The 15,846-nt window shown below is 41.3% G+C and overlaps 1 protein-coding gene across 1 annotated transcript in view; it reads left to right on the plus strand.

Moving 5' to 3' along the window:
- Positions 1-1,567: 1,567 nt before the first annotated feature.
- Positions 1,568-15,846, plus strand: part of NSMAF (neutral sphingomyelinase activation associated factor) — a 57,061-nt gene continuing 42,782 nt past the window's right edge. Inside the window, 3 exon segments of the mRNA XM_046013478.1 lie at positions 1,568-1,633; positions 1,635-1,988; positions 1,991-2,076. Coding sequence (XP_045869434.1) covers positions 1,571-1,633; positions 1,635-1,988; positions 1,991-2,076 — 503 coding nt within the window. The 5' untranslated portion in view covers positions 1,568-1,570.

Consider the following 15,846-nt stretch of genomic DNA (forward strand, 5'->3'; position numbering starts at 1 on the left):
ATAAAATCTCTTAAAATGCATGCTGTTTTCTTGCCTTATTCCGGCCAAAGTGATAGCTCTCTTCTGAATTCATACTTACTATAGTACTTCTCATATAGAAAGACATCATGTTGTGCCTCTGTGGAATTTTTATTATCCTGTTTCATTGTGTATCTGTTCATGTATTTTTCTGGATTCCCCAATTAACCACAATTTCCAATTAGTGCACTGGACTAAAATCTCTGACATGTTTTTACAGTTACAAGTTCTGCACAGCACCTGGTCACATGGAAAGGACTCAATCCAACTTACAGGATATCCATTCACCTTCACTCATGCCAGATTGGTTGTAGTGGGTGCCCACTTTGTGCATCTCATTTTCCCAATGCTGCTGGGATGAAGCTCAGTAAGATCCATGCCTGGCTTTTAGTCTTGGCTCTCGCTCTTCTCTTCAGAGTCCTGCCATGTTCTATCAAGTAGACATACAGATTTACTTGAAGCTTTTAAAAATCAAATTCTGGGGCTGGCTGGATGGCTGGGTGGCTCAGTGGGTTAAAGCCTCTGCCTTCGGCTCAGGTCATGATCCCAGGATCCTGGGATCAAGCCCCGAATCGGGCTCTCTGCTCAGCAGGGAGCCTGTTTCCCCTCCTCTCTCTGCCTGCCTCTCTGCCTACTTGTGATCTCTGTCAAATAAATAAATAAAATCTTCTTTAAAAAATCGAATTCTGCAGAACCTGATCTGTAAGACAATATTAGATGGGTCAGCATATATACAATTTAGAAGTCTGTTATTCAAGAATCCCTTTACAATCACAGGCTCAGACTCAGGATACATTAAAGTCTTAACTACAGTGAGATACCACTCATGCCCACTAGGACAGCTATAATGGAGAAATCAGAAAATAACAAGTGTTAGCAAGTGAAAAAATTGGGAACCCTTATACACTGCTGGTGGAAATGTAAAATGGTGCAGCCACTTTGGGAAACAGTTTGGCAATTTCCCAAACATTTCAATACAGAGTTACCACATGACTCTCCTAGGTATGTAGTCAGTAGACATGAAAACATCTGTCCATGCAAAAACATGTACAATTTTCTTTGCAGCATCATTCATAAGAGCCAAATGATGAATGAATTAACAATATGTGGTATATCCACATACTAGACTACTCTCCAGCAATAAGAATGATGTACCGATACATGAATGAACCTGAAAAAGTTATGCTAAATCAAAGAAGCCAGACACAAAAGGCTACATAACGTATGATTGCATTTGCATGATATGTCAGGAATAGGCAAATTCATAGACACAGAAAAGTTCATCAGTGCTTGCTAGGAGCGTGAGGGTGATAACTGACGGGTATTGGGGGAGCTAATGACTAAAGGCTACAGTGGGGGGTACCTGTGACTATACTAAAAGCCACTGAATGGTACACTGTAATGAGTGAATTGCTTGGCGTTTGAGTTCTATCTCAATAAAGCTGTTTGAAAAAGCGAAAAACGTCATGCGACCGAGTATTTCAGCTACCCAGAGGTCGAGAGCCCAAGCACTGTCATTTCGAGTCCCCGCGGCCAGCAGAGCAGGGAGTTCATGGGCAAGCGTTCGTCCCCGTGCGTGCAACAGTACAAACGCCGCGGTGCCGCGGGTGGCGAAACCGGGAACGCTCGCCGTGCAAGGGCAGACCGCAGGCTGGCCCCGGTCCTTCCCGGGCCCCCGGGGGCCCGAGTGCCTCGGGGTCAGCGCGCGCCCCTCCTCCGGCCTGAGTCACGGCGCCGCCGGAGTCCCCACGCGAACATGCTCCGCTGAGCGCGGCCCGGACGCCGCGGGCCCTGGGGCGCAGCGTCGGGCGGTCGGGCTGTGGGGCGCCCAGCGCCGCCACTGCACGCGAAGCCAGGCCCCGGCCCGCGCTCCCCTCCCGGCCGGGACCGTGCAGGCGGGCTCACCGGACCCGCCTCCCAGCCGCGTCCCTGACTCCTCGCGGACGGCAGCGGCGCCCGAGCCGTGCGTCCCCGCGCGCCCGCGCGCTGCCCTCCCTCCATGGCGTTTATCCGGAAGAAGCGGCGGGAGCAGCAGCTGCAGCTCTACTCCAAGGAGCGGTGAGCGCCTGCCGGGACCCGCGGCCGGAGGCGGGGAGGGCGGGAGCGGGGGTCGGGGCCGGGGACCTGCTCGGGGGCGGGAGCGGGTTGCGGGCGGGGGTCGGAGAGCCCGGCCGCGGTGTGGGGGCCCCGGCACAAAGGCCGAGGCCCGGGGCGTGCTGGAGCCCGGGAGCCGGGTCAGGGTCGGGGCCGGGTCCGACGGCAAGCGGAGCCCAGGCGGAGCTACGCGGGTCCCGGCTCCTGCGGCCCGGCTTACCCGGAAGAGGTCGCGCGGGTCCCGGCGTGGACTCCCTCGCGGACGTCCGGCCCCGAGCTTGAGCCCCGGCGTTCTCTAGAGGGGAGCGGCTGGGGGTGCGCGGGCCGGCGGCCTCCCTTGCACCCCGGGTCACCGGCGCTGGGTCCCCGCACTGCGTGGGAGCCACGGCGTTGTTCCGCCCGCGCGGCTCCGTGCGGGCGCCGACCAGCCCGCCCGCACCGGGGCAGACGCCGATGCTTCGCTTCCCTGCGCCTTTTTCTGCCAACTTCTTCGGACGGAAGGCTACGGCCTGCCCAGCTCCCTGCCCGGCTGCGCCGCAAGAAAGGCCTTTCCCTGAGAAAAGCCAAGCGCCACCCCACAGACATGTTCTGCCGAGCAATGGGCCTCATCATATTTAAGTGTATTTGAAGGCTTTGCATTCGCACGCTCCGTGAGGCACAACAGTCATTATCCCCAGATCCCAGTAAGGGGGACCAGTAAGGATTTGGGGTCCCAGAGCAAGCCCAAGCTCAGATGGTCTCAGAGCAGCACCGTTTTAGTTTCTGATCCTCAGCCTCCAAAGGAAATCGTTTGTAAAAAAAAAAAACAAAAAACAAAAAACAACACACGCAAAAACTCACTTCTGCTCTAAGTGTATTTATGGTGAATGAAGTAACTTGCTGATTTTCGGGCCTGTGGTCCCAGGTGCCAAAAGGAACTGGGAATGAATCATTTTACAGTTATTTTGATTGCGAGAGCAAGTTACCCAGGAGTGCTGCTAGCCTGTCACCTTGTTGTGTGATGGATGGTGTAGGGAAGGAAAAACATCTTCTTTACCCTTGAAGGTCTTCCAGCTGGACTAAATGAAATATACATAAAACTGATTAACAGGAGAAGAAAACCAAAGTTTTATTACATGTATGCAGAGGCCCAATATTAAAATAGAGGCCTAAAGAAATGACCAAGGCAAGTAGTTTTTATATATTTTAGACAAAGAGACATTACATTTGTGAGGCATTGGCAGGGTAAAGAAAACAGATGTTTGGGAGCTATAATTAGGAATTCTAGGCAGAATTTAGGCTGAGGTAGTAGATTAGAAAAAAAAATAGTAATAAGGTTTGTTTCTGCAGCTCTCTTGGCTTCTAAGTCCCTATCTCTGGTGATAAAGATGTCTTTTTACTTCTTAGTACAGAGAGATTTGTTTCCTGCTTTCAAGGGGACAGAGGAGGGTCTGAGTGACCTTGCACTGGCTATTTCTTAAGTAACTTTTATTTCAAAAAATATGCCAGAGGGGTACATTTTGGGGCAGCCTGCCGTTGGCCGCTGCAGTGGGCACCAACAAAGCAGATTATATGTGGAAATACAGGTGTAGGCTTTAAGGTCTGTGTGATCTTGCAGCATCCACACTTATTTTATAGGTGTTGACTTGACCAGTTTCGTCCAAACATTCATATCCTTTTCTAATCTCTAATATTGGCCTGGCCAGGATATCCATAGTTTAAGATTTTATTCTCCACTGTAGAGAAGAAGATAAGATGTATCAAAAAAGCATATCTTGGATATGGCTTCTGAGAACGTTTTGGTTTTATGATTAGGTTTTATCCACAGAAAGACTTACTTTTAATGCTAAATAATAACTAGACCCTAAATAAAGTAGAGGCTCTTCTGACTTCATTTATAATGCCTGTTTCATGTGGAAGGACCTCGAGGAGAGTTTCTTTGTTCTGTACCAACAACATTAAGAATTGGGGGTATTCTGTATTAAGTAGATGGATGTGCAAATTTGCATCGTAAGAACTTAGAAACACTTGAATTGCCATCGTGTTCTGTGATCAAAGAGTCGTTTGTAACCATTCTGTGGCCCCTTTGGTATAGAGAGAAACCTCTTTTCTTTAGATCTGCCAGTTAATTCCATAGCTGTCATTTTTGTTTAATTTGGTTGGTTTATACAGCTCGGCAATGTCACACAAATCTTAAAGTCTGCTCTTGGGTTTCAGTATATAATCTGCTTTGTGTGTATCTATTGGTCGGACAGTGTGACAGGCTAGCAGCGCAGCAAGATAACTGTAGCTCTCAAAACCAAAACATTTATTCATCTGTCAGCAGGCAGCCAATATTCCTGAGCATCAGTAATCTGAAGAAGTTGGTGTCGCATAGCTTTGATATATTTGAATCCTCTTTGCTGGCTGCTCCAATTTTTTAACTCTTGGCTCCCTAGCTTTGCAACCTTGGACTGATAAGCAGAATTCTACCCAGAAGGTTTCTACAGATTACTGGTTGGATGAAAGGACTCTGTCTCACAATTAGGTGTGGGTTGGAACCATGCAGTCCCTCTAAACCTTAGAATGCACTCTGAAAGAGAGGAATGTTTTAAACCGACTTTATTTCCACATAGATTTTTCCTGGGTCGTCCCTTTGTGGCAATAAACACCAATTAGCGCAAGAATTGATAAAGGTCTTTGGCTCAGGCATACCCACGAGAACTGTTACTTTCTTTGGGACTGCTTTAGGGCTGACCCAGCAAAAGGCCTCACGTCTTCAGAGTTGTGAGTTCATTGGTCCCCCTCTCATGCTGCTTCTGAGATTTTAGAGTTCTACCACTACCAGATAATGACCCCAGGAAATGAGAAACCTGAAGTTAGCTTTTATTTCTTTTAGTAGTAAACGGATGCTACTGCATTTAGAGTAAGCAGTATTTCTACAAAGGTAGAAGCAGAGAGACCGGTTGGGAGTTTCTTGGATTGGTGGCTTAGACCAAGATGGGGGCAGAAGAAATGAAGAAAGGTGGATGGGTTTTAGATATTTTGGGGAGGTAGAGTGGACAAGTCTTGGAGTGGTAGATTTCATATAAAAGGTAACAGAGAAAGAATCCCAGCTAGAGCTGTCAGGTAAAATACAGAATGCCCAGTTAAATTTGAATTTCAGATGAATAGTGAAAAATCTTTTCGTGTAAGTATGTGCCATGCAATATTCGGTACACTTATATTAATTTTTTTGTAGCTTATCTGAAATTCAGATTTCACTAGGCACCCTATATTTTCATTTGCTCAACATGGCAGTCCTCTCGGTTTCTGGCTTGAACAACTGTACAGTGGTGCCACTTCCTAGTAATGTTTATAAAGAAATGCTTTGGTAATGTTTGGTATTAGAAAACAAAAGAGATACTTAGTCATTCAGGTTAAGTACACTTGTATCCTGGTTAAGACATAGATGCCAGAAACTATATTAATTTTACTGGTTTTAAAAAATTCACTGTGTAGGTGTTAATGAAGGTAAATGGAAAAAATTTCAAAAGACAATTCACATATCTTTCTTTTGAGTTGTTGGAAAAAACAAACATGTAGATAAGGAAATACACGTTAGCAGATAAGGCTATTTTACAAACGGCTGCTATTAAGATATTTCTATTTTAAGATTTAGAAGTAGGCTAATTGTTAAATATTTTTTATCTTTACATTTAGAAGTGGTGTGATGGAAGAATGCTGTTTTTTCTTGGATGACTAGAAATTTAGAGAGTTGAGGCATGCTCCTATTGGGGGAGAGTCAAATTTTTCTCTTTATAATGTTGTACGACAAATTACTTAGGTGTAGTTGTAAGCTATCACCCCAGGATAAAACATTAGTAATCATGAATTACATATTGAGCATACATATTTCCTTAATAGTTTTACAGGCACTTCTTAGAATTCAACTTTGCTTTCAAACATTCCATGCGTATGTGATTCTCATGGTTATGCTGATATTAAATTTCTTGGCTGATACTAAATATCTTCTGCTTAATATGTTCTTTTTTACTTATTATACTATAAGTACTGGTTGAGAGGGAAAAGTGCTTTGCTATCCTCCTGTTTATTCTCTCATTTCTAAGACTAGCCGTCCTGTTCTTGTAATATCTCATTGAGATATGCCAGGTGTTGATAATGGAAATAAACTGTAGAGCCACAGTTAGTCAGGAATGCTGAAGGGTTGAAGGAAATCTACCAAACTATGACTCAGAAATAGGGTTTATTTTTCTCACATAAAAAACAAAACAAAACAAAAAACACAAAAAATTGTGGGAGGAGAAGTAAATGTTGGGATATTTTGATTAACTTAGAATTTACTCTGTATTTACCCAAACTGCATTACTAGTCCTTCACCTTATGCCCTTATGGCTGTCTAAAAATAGCTTCTTCCAAAATGGTTACCATTTAAGAAGACACAAGAAGGGGTGCCTGGGTGGCTCAGTGGGTTAAGGCCTCTGCCTTCAGCTCATGATCCCAGGGTCCTGGGATTAAGCCCTGCATCGGGCTCTCTGCTCCGCAGGGAACCTGCTTCTTCCACCTCCCTCTTTCTGCCTGCCTCTCTGCCTACTTGTGATCTCTGTCAAATAAATAAATAAATAATCTTAAAAAAAGAAGAAGACACAAGAAAACAACCATAAATTTTGAATGGGTTTGCTCTATGATTTTCATTAAAAAAATTTTTAATGTGATATAAAGTGGGTGTGGTCACTTAATGAATTCATTGCTTGTTTTTTTCTTTTCTTTTTTTTTAAGATTTTGTTTGTTTATTTGACAGACAGAGATGAGAAGCAGGCAAAGAGACAGGCAGAGAGAGAGGGGGGGAAGCGGGCTCCCTGCTGAGCAGAAAGCCCAATGCGGGGCTCTATCCAAGGATCCTGGGATCATGACCTGAGATGAAGGCAGAGGCTTTACCCCACAGAGCCACCCAGGTGCCCCATTGCTTGTTTTTTCTAAATAGCATTGCAATTTCATCTTTACCCATCAGACATGTATAGTTGTAACTTAACATTTATAACTCAAAGATTTTAAAAATTATCTCTGCCTTTTTTATTTTATTAAGTAACTCCACACCCAGCATGGGGCTTGAACTCAGGACCCTGAGATCAGGATCTGAACTGAGATCAAGAGTCAGATGCTTAACTGACTGAGCCACCCAGGTGCCCAGTTTTTTATATTTTAATTTACGTTTAGTGAATAAGCTCTGCTTAATACTAATTCTTTGAAATTACTATGATTTATATTGAAGTCATTTTTCACAATTGATGTGAGATTGCGAATAGATGTATATTAATATTGGTATAATATCTATATATCTGTTACATTAAGCTTGTTAGTTGGGTTTAGATCTTTCATTTTTAGTGAATTTTTTTCTGATTGACTTATCAGTGATTGGGAGTTTCTTCATGATGCAAACTTTGTCTTATATTTCTATCAGTTTTTGCTACACGTATATTCAGAGGATGTTATTAAGTCTATGTAAGTTTAAAATTGTCATCTTCTTAAAACATTGAACCTTTTGTTGATATACAATGACCTCTTCTAGTAATGATTTTTTTTTTCTGTTTTGTCTGATATTAATATAACTATATCAGTTTTCTTTGGGGTATTTGCATTATATGGAATTTTCATTTTTTTTGCTTTCCAATTTTTCTGTATCCTTAAGTTTTAGGTATATTTTTTATTAATAGATTAATATAATAGTGGGATATTTTATTAATTCATTTCCAATAATTTTTGTCTTGACAGATTAATTTTAGTCCATTTATATTTATTATATTAAGACCCCCTTGCTCCCTTTCATTTTACCTGGAGATTATGGTACCTGTATGTTCTGTTTCTGTTTTTCTAGAGCTTACCTGGAAATTTTAACGTTTATGTTTAGCTTAGGATCTGAAACTAATCATTCTCATAACCCTCCTCCCTAACAATATAAGGACCTTGGAGTATTTCTGTTGTCCCATCCTAAATTATAGCCTCTGTTGTCTAGTATTTTCAATCTAGATTTAAAATCTAGATTTTAAACCTACAAATTAAACATAGCAATTATCTAGTTAATATATTTTTACATGCATATTTACCATTGTCTTGGTTCAGCAGTCCTTCTTGACGATCATATATTTTCTGTGGAATTATTTTCTCTTTCCTGAAGAATATCCTTTAGAGGTTCCCTTAATGGTAATAAACTATTTTTGTCTGTTTGAACATGTGCTTATGTTCTTGTTTTGGTGATCAGTTTTGCTAGATATATATTTTTGGCCCTTGAACAACATGGGGGTTAGGGGAGCCAATCCCTGTGCAGCCAGAAATCTGCATATAAATTTTGACTTCTCCAAAACTTAACTACTAGTAGCCTGCTGTTTACTGGAAGCCTTCCAATAACATACAACCAATTAACATATATTTTGTATGCTATGTGTATTATATACTCTATTTTTAAAGTAAGCTGGAGAAAAGAAAATGTTATTAAGAAAATCATAAGGAAGACAAAATACAATTTACAGTACGGTAGTGTATTTATTGCAAAAAAAAATCCACATATTAGTGGATCAGCACAGTTCAAACCCATGTTGTTCAAGGGTCAACTGTAATTTTCTCAGCATTTTGAAGATTGTGCAAATGAAGGTAGTTAGCCAGGGAATATGCACCCAACTTGCTGGAGCAGTTGTTGGTGGGAGGAAACCTACCTCTCAAACTCTGAGAAAAGGTCAAAAACAGGTATGCTCTGTCCCCTGTGGTGCAGCTCTTAGCCACCTGACAGGGTCATGCTTCAGACTCCAGGAGAATCCTGTATCTCATGGAGTGCCCAGGAGCCAAGATGCCAGAGCTATGTTGTGATGGAACCTTGGCTCACCATGTCCAGCTCGGCATCTGGGGCTGTGCATTGGCTTTGTCTCTTCTCTGGCCTGAGTGCGACTGTCAAGCCTTGAACTTGAGTCTGTATGATGTGGCAGGATTGGGGCAAAACTTGGTTTATCTGTGTTCATGTTTAGAGAACCACCAGCATTTTCTCTGGCATAATTAAGACAATGTGGTCCAAGCCTTGCATTTGACTGGGACTGTTTGCCCTTGACCCAGGAGCATAGCAGGTTTCTGTGGAGCTTTGTAGGAGGCCACTTTCCATTCTGGGGGAGACCAGCCTGCAACAAACCCCTATCATTTAAGTCTAACAGTTCTTTGTAAGTACTCTGCCTTTTCTCTGGCTGCTTTTAAGATCTCCTCTTTTTAGTGCTTTGCTGTTTGTCTCTATAGAAATTTCTTTTTATTCACCTGTCCTGATTGGTATTCTTAAAGCTGAAACAGTTTCAGAAAATTTGGAGCTGAGCCTTCAGCTCTTAGAATATTGCTTTTATGTCTCATAAAGACTCTTTAACATTTACCTGTATTTTTATGTGCTGCATTCTGCATTATTTAAATCTATTTTACAATTTACAATATTTTTTCTCTAGTGGCCTAATTTGCTGTCTATATCACTCATTTGCTTTAATTTCAATTTTTTTAAATTTCTAATTCTACTAGGGTCATTTATAACTGCCTGATCCATTTTGATAAAGTCTCTTTTTTATATTTTGATGTCCTTCTATTTCTTTAAATTTATCTCTTGAAGTGATCAGATACAGAAATTATCTGTAGCTTTTACAGATCCAACTGAACAGTTTGTTGCTTATATTGACCCTCATTCGGTAATTTTGTTACTTGTTTGTTTTAGGGTTTTTTATTTTGGCTTCTTATTCTTTGAAAGCTTGTCCTTGGGGATTCTTGCAGGCCTGGGTTTCAGCTGGATTTTTCCAGAAAGTGTTTGCATTCATTTCTGCCTGGGGTGCTAGGAGAAAACACTCTGGTTTGTCTTTGAGTTTTACTGGGCTACGTTAGTAGTGTGAGTTCTAGCCTCAAATGTGTGTCAAGGCAGGCTGGTGGCTTCATATTCTTAAGAGAGATTGACTTTGCCCCCAGCCCAGATCCCAGGGCCTACCATCTCCCTCTAGGGAAGGGAGGGTAGGTGGTTTTATTTCCAAACTCCAAGGGTGTTAACTCTAGGGATTCTAGCTTTTTCTGGCCCTGCTTCCTGTACCCCTTTCCTCCCCCTACCCCCTGCCATCTTCTCAGGGCACATGGCTTTTGGGCAAAGCCTCGAGGGGAAAAGACTGCTCTAGTACCTGCTAACTTCTCTCTTCTGTGACTTTCCCTCACTTTCCCCACGTCCTCAGCCAAGCATTTGAAAAAAAGATTGTAGTAATAATTTATCTAGCAATTTTAGAGGTTCTGTATCTGTAGTGAGATTGCTGTTCTGGACATGTAATCTGCCATTAATGTCTGAAATGGGATTCCTGCTGATTTGTGTAAGCCTCGGTTTATTTAGTGTATCTATAAATTCACTGGTTAATAAGAGACTTTCAAGTTCATCTAATTTGTCTCTTTTGCTTCAATTTTATAGTTGAGGCCTAAATAGATAAAGTGATTGGACTAAAAGTCTCATAGCCAAGCCACAGTTGAACTAAGAGCAGAACAGATGTTATCTGATCCAAGGCCATCCCCAGTGCCACCGTATGTGTGGCTTCTGTTTTAGATATTAGGACAATGCTTATTTTTATGGTATCTCAGAAATTTAGAATGATTGAGGGATGATGGTTTACGTGGATATGAGTTAGAACCTTGTTATTCTCACCATGGGCCTGCAGCCTCACCATTGCCTTGGAGCTTGTTAGAAAATGCACAGTCTGGGTGTCTGGGTGGCTGTCGGTTAAGCTTCTGCCTTTGGCTCAGGTCATGATCTCAGGGACCTGGGATCAAGCCCTGCAGAGGGCTCCCTGCTCAGCAGGGATCCTGCTACTCCTCCTGCGTATGCACTTTCTCTCCGACAAATCAATAAAATCTTTTTTAAAAAGAGAGAAAATGCACAATCTCGGGCTGCACCCTAGATGTGCTGCATCAGAATCTGCATTTTGATGTGACGTGTCAGGAGGTGAGGCCCTGAATGTCAAGGAGTACAACTGCCAGGGAATCTGTGAATAGAGGGGGAAAACCTAGGGAACTTTCTAGAAAGAGGATTGGAGATAATTGCATTCCTTTGTTACAGGACACCTAAGTGAGTAGAAAAAATGACGGGTATGTACCTGATGTAGATTGAAAACAGGAAATAGCAACATAGAAAGTGACAAGAGACCTTACTTAGTCAATGCCTAGTGAGATATAATTACAGTTTCTTGAGTTCCCTTGTTGAAATTTTGATCTATTTTAAGGCAGAAAACTTGAGAACTTTGCAAAATTTTGAATATTAAAAAGAAACTAATTAAGTAGTAGTGCTGGTAACCTTCAGGAAAAGCTGTCCATTTCAAGTTGTTTATCACTGAAGCCCCGGGAGGGGAATCAAGCTAGATTCTGTCTTAACACAGAAGTAGATTTTTTAGACGGCAGATAATGAAAGTTACAAGGGAAAAAAAGAGATAGCTATTATTACTGGGCAGCTCTGGAATGGATATTGATCCTATAAGTTTTGAAACTCTGAAAATTCAGAACGTCCAAGCCAAATGGTCTTTGGCGAAGAGTCATAGAAAATGAGACAAGCAGTTAAACCTAGGATGGTCATACAGGTATTGTTCCTCCAAGCTTATAATTTTTTTTAAAAGTGGAAAGCTGGAAGGACAACAGCCATGGACAGATGAAGAAGATGCACAGACCTGCACAATTAGCATCAAGAAAGTTGAAGCCCTCGGGGCACCTGGGTGGCTCAGTGGGTTAAGCCGCTGCCTTCGGCTCAGGTCATGATCTCAGGGTCCTGGGATCGAGTCCTGCATCGGGCTCTCTGCTCAGCGGGGAGCCTGCTTCCCTCTCTCTCTCTCTGCCTGCCTCTCTGTCTACTTGTGATCTCTCTCTGTCAAATAAATAAATTAAATTAAATTAAATTTAAAAAAAAGAAAGTTGAAGCCCCAATGAGCGTTGGCTTTAAAAAATGCTACAGATTTTAAAAAGTTGTGGGATTTTGTTTTTGTTTTTGTTTTTTTTTAGTTTCCTAAAGTTGAATTTAAAAGCAGCTTGCTGCCTCGGGCCCAGGCCGGTAGTGGGAAGTTGATGTATAACAGAGGAAGTCTGTTTTGTACTCTGTTAATGATACTGACTTTCAGACTGGAAATGACAGGATCAGTGGTCCTGAGATGTGTGCTACCTCCAAGCTGCTGGGAGAATTTGAGTTTGGGACCACAGAATCGTTGTGATCCAACAGCTTGGAAAGGTGCAGAAAGAACATATGTGCATAAGTCAGTTCAGTGCTAACTCTAGCTCAGACAGGTTATTTATAAACCACTAGAAGAGGAAGTTGTTGCCACCAGGCTCCAGCGTGAATCCACTATAAAGTCATGTCATGCTAATCTCTTGACAGAATTCTGGCTGGTAAGTCAGGAAAACAGAGCAGCTTAATTCATTGGAACTTTGTCAGAGAATAAGGGTGGGTTGTTGTTGTTGTTGTTGTTTATGTCTTAATAGTGGAATTGAGAAAGGAGAAATTAATGTTAACGTAGATAGACGGGATACTATGTGTCTGAATGACTGTATTCAGAGGTTCCTGTCAAATGTATTATGGGGGGAACGTTTTCATGTTGAGTCACAGCACTGTGTTCTCGCCCTTGTTCATTCATAATGTCTTTATTTCAGAGCCATTTTAAGAAGCTCACAAAAAATGCCGAATTTGGTTACACCAATTCTCTAAGTGGTAGGGGCCCTAGAGTCTAGTATGACCTGAGGATAGTGGTGGGGGATCCAGAGTAGAGATGGCAAATGCTGGGCTCTCGGGCTTTTCCCATGCCCGTCCCTGCACACATCACCACAGCATCGGGCCACTTTCTCCCACTGAGCGCATAACAGTTTTTCCTCAACACAGCGCCACCTCTCCAATCCAGAGAAATGATGGACTAGCCGAGTCTTCGGGATCCATTATAAATACTGTTCATCAGTAGTGTGTTGGGTGGTGGGTGAGTGTGGGCACAGATGCAGGGTTACTCTGAGGGCTGCCTTGAGTGAACTTGTTTCTGACATGAGGATGTGGCAGCATCTTTTCAGGAAAGTTAAGCTGCTGAATGAGTAAATTTATCAAAGAGGAATCCGAAGAGCCCACCACAGCTCTGTAAAGGTGGATTAAGCTAAGGAGTTCCCAGGGGCAGGGCCAAGAGTCTACTAAAACATTTAAAAAATGATTTCTCAAGTGCCTGGGTGGCTCAGTGGGTTAAGCCGCTGCCTTTGGCTCAGGTCATGATCTCAGGGTCCTGGGATCGAGTCCCGCATCGGGCTCTCTGCTCAGCAGGGAATCTGCTTCCCTTCCTCTTTCTCTGTCTACTTGTGATCTCTGTCTGTCAAATAAATAAATAAAAACTTAAAAAAAAAAAAGGGGGATTTCTCATAACCTTTTCCTCCTGAGGATGTGGTTTGAAAATCATCGTGCAAAATGCCATGAAACTTTATTGTAAGAATTTGTGTATACAAAAATTTTAAAGCAGGTTTAACACTTCAGTAGAAAGAAAATACACACTCTGAAAAATTCCTTAATCCTTTGACTTCAAATAATATGATTTGGTTCTGTCTGTTTACCTTGTATTTTACATTTCTTACAAAATACATGTCTTGGTAAATTAAGGAGGACGTAAGTTACTTGCCAAGATCATTATCCAGTTCTACAATAGTTGATACTAATTTTTTAATTGTGGTTAAAAAAAACCATAATGTAGGCTTACCGTCGTAGCCTCTTTTAAGTGTGTAGTACAGTAATGTTATGGATGTTCACTCACACTGTCGTGCAACAGATCTCTGGAGCTTTTTCATCTTGCAAAACGAGCTCTCCCCCCACTGAAAGCAACTCCCTGAAAAGCAGCTCTGCTTTCCCCGTAGGACCAGCTCCTAGCAGCCACCATTCTGTTTTCTCTTGGTAAGAGTTTGATGACTTTAGATACTTTATGTGAGTGGAATTATGTAGTATTTGTTTCAGTGAGACCAGGTTATTTCAGTGGGATAATGGTTCATCAGTGTAGTAGCATGAGACAGGACTTCCTTCTTTTTTAAAGCTGAATAATATTCTACCATATGACTATATGACTATTCCACATATGACTATACCACATTTTCTTTAGCCATTCATCAGTGATGAACGTTTAGGTTGCTTCCCCCTCCTGGCTATTGTACATAATGCTGCCCTGAGCACGGTGATGCAAATATCTCTTTTTTTGAGATCCTGTTTTCACTACTTTTGGATGAATACCCAGAAGTGGGCCTGTGGCTTGTGTGGTAGTTGTATTTTTAATTTTTGAAAGAGCCTCTGTACTGTTTTCCATAGCGGTTGCACCATTTTACAGTCCTACCAACAGTGGGCAAGGGTCCCAGTTTCTCCACATCCTCACCAACATTTGTTATTTTCAGGTTTTTTTGTTTTGTTTTGTTTTGTTTAATAAGGTATGAGGTGATTGCCTCCTTGTAGTTTTGGTTTGAGTTTTCCTGATGATAAGTGATGTTGAGTATCTTTTCATATACTTTTTGGCCACTTGTATATCTTCTTTGGAGAAGTATCAATTCAAGTCTTAGGTCCATTTTTTAATTGGGTTACATTTTGTTTCTGTTGAGCTGTAGGAGTTTTTTTTTTTAATATATTCTGGGTAGTAACTCCTTATCAGATATGTGGTCTGCTCATATTCTTTCCCATTATTTAGGCTGTCTTCTCATTCTGTTGATCATTTTCTTTGCCACACAGAAGTTTTTAAGTTTGATGTGGTCACATTTATTTTTGCTTTTGTTGCCTGTGCTTTTGGTGTCCTGTCCAAGAAATCATTGCCAAACACAGTGTCATGAAGCTTTCCACCAAGTCGTCTTCTGGAGTTTCATACTTTCAAGTCTTGCATTTAAGTCTTTAATCCATTTTGAGTTAATTTTTGTATGTGGTGTTAAAGTAAGGGCCCAACTTCATTCTTTTGCATGTGGAAATCCAGTTTTCCCAGCACGATTTTTTGAAGAGATTGTCCTTTTCTTATTGTGTGGCCTTAGAGCTCATATTTGAGCATATGTGAGGTTATTTCTGACCTCTCTTCTGTTCCATTGGTGTGTATGTCTGTCATTTTGTTGATTTTTATTTTGTGTCAATTACTCTAGCTTTGAAATATGTTTTGAAATCAGGAGCTGTGAGGCTGCCAGCTTTGTTTTTCTTTCTTGACCGTTTTGGCTATTCAGTTCCATACGAATTTTAGGATTTTTTTTCCTATTTCTGTATTAAATGCCATTGAGATTTTGAGAGGGATTCCATTGTATCTGCAGATCACTTTGGGTAGTATGGACACTTAATAATAATATATTGTAATGTTATATATGTAATATATAATGTATAATAATAGGAATATATTTTATTTTTTAAATATATAGTTGATAATGTATAAACAAAATTATTAATATACTATTATATAAAATAGGATTGCATATTTTTATTTTTATTTTTAAAAAACTTATTTTTAATTCAAGTGTCATTAACATCGAGCATTATATTAGTTTCAGTATACAAAATAGTGATTCAACAATCCTGTGCATTACTCAGTGCTCATCCCAAGTGTACTCTTAAACCCTTTACCTGTTTCAGCCATCTCCCCCACCCACCTGTCCTCTGGCAACCACCAGTTTTCTGTAGATGAATCTTTTTTTTTTTTAGTCTCTTTTTTTCTTTATTCATTTGTTTCTTAAATTCCACGTATGAATTAAATCATATGGTATTTGTCTTTCTCTGATTTATTT

The sequence above is a fragment of the Meles meles genome, chromosome 1 (assembly GCF_922984935.1).
Source record: "Meles meles chromosome 1, mMelMel3.1 paternal haplotype, whole genome shotgun sequence".
Taxonomy (NCBI): Eukaryota; Metazoa; Chordata; class Mammalia; order Carnivora; family Mustelidae; genus Meles; species Meles meles.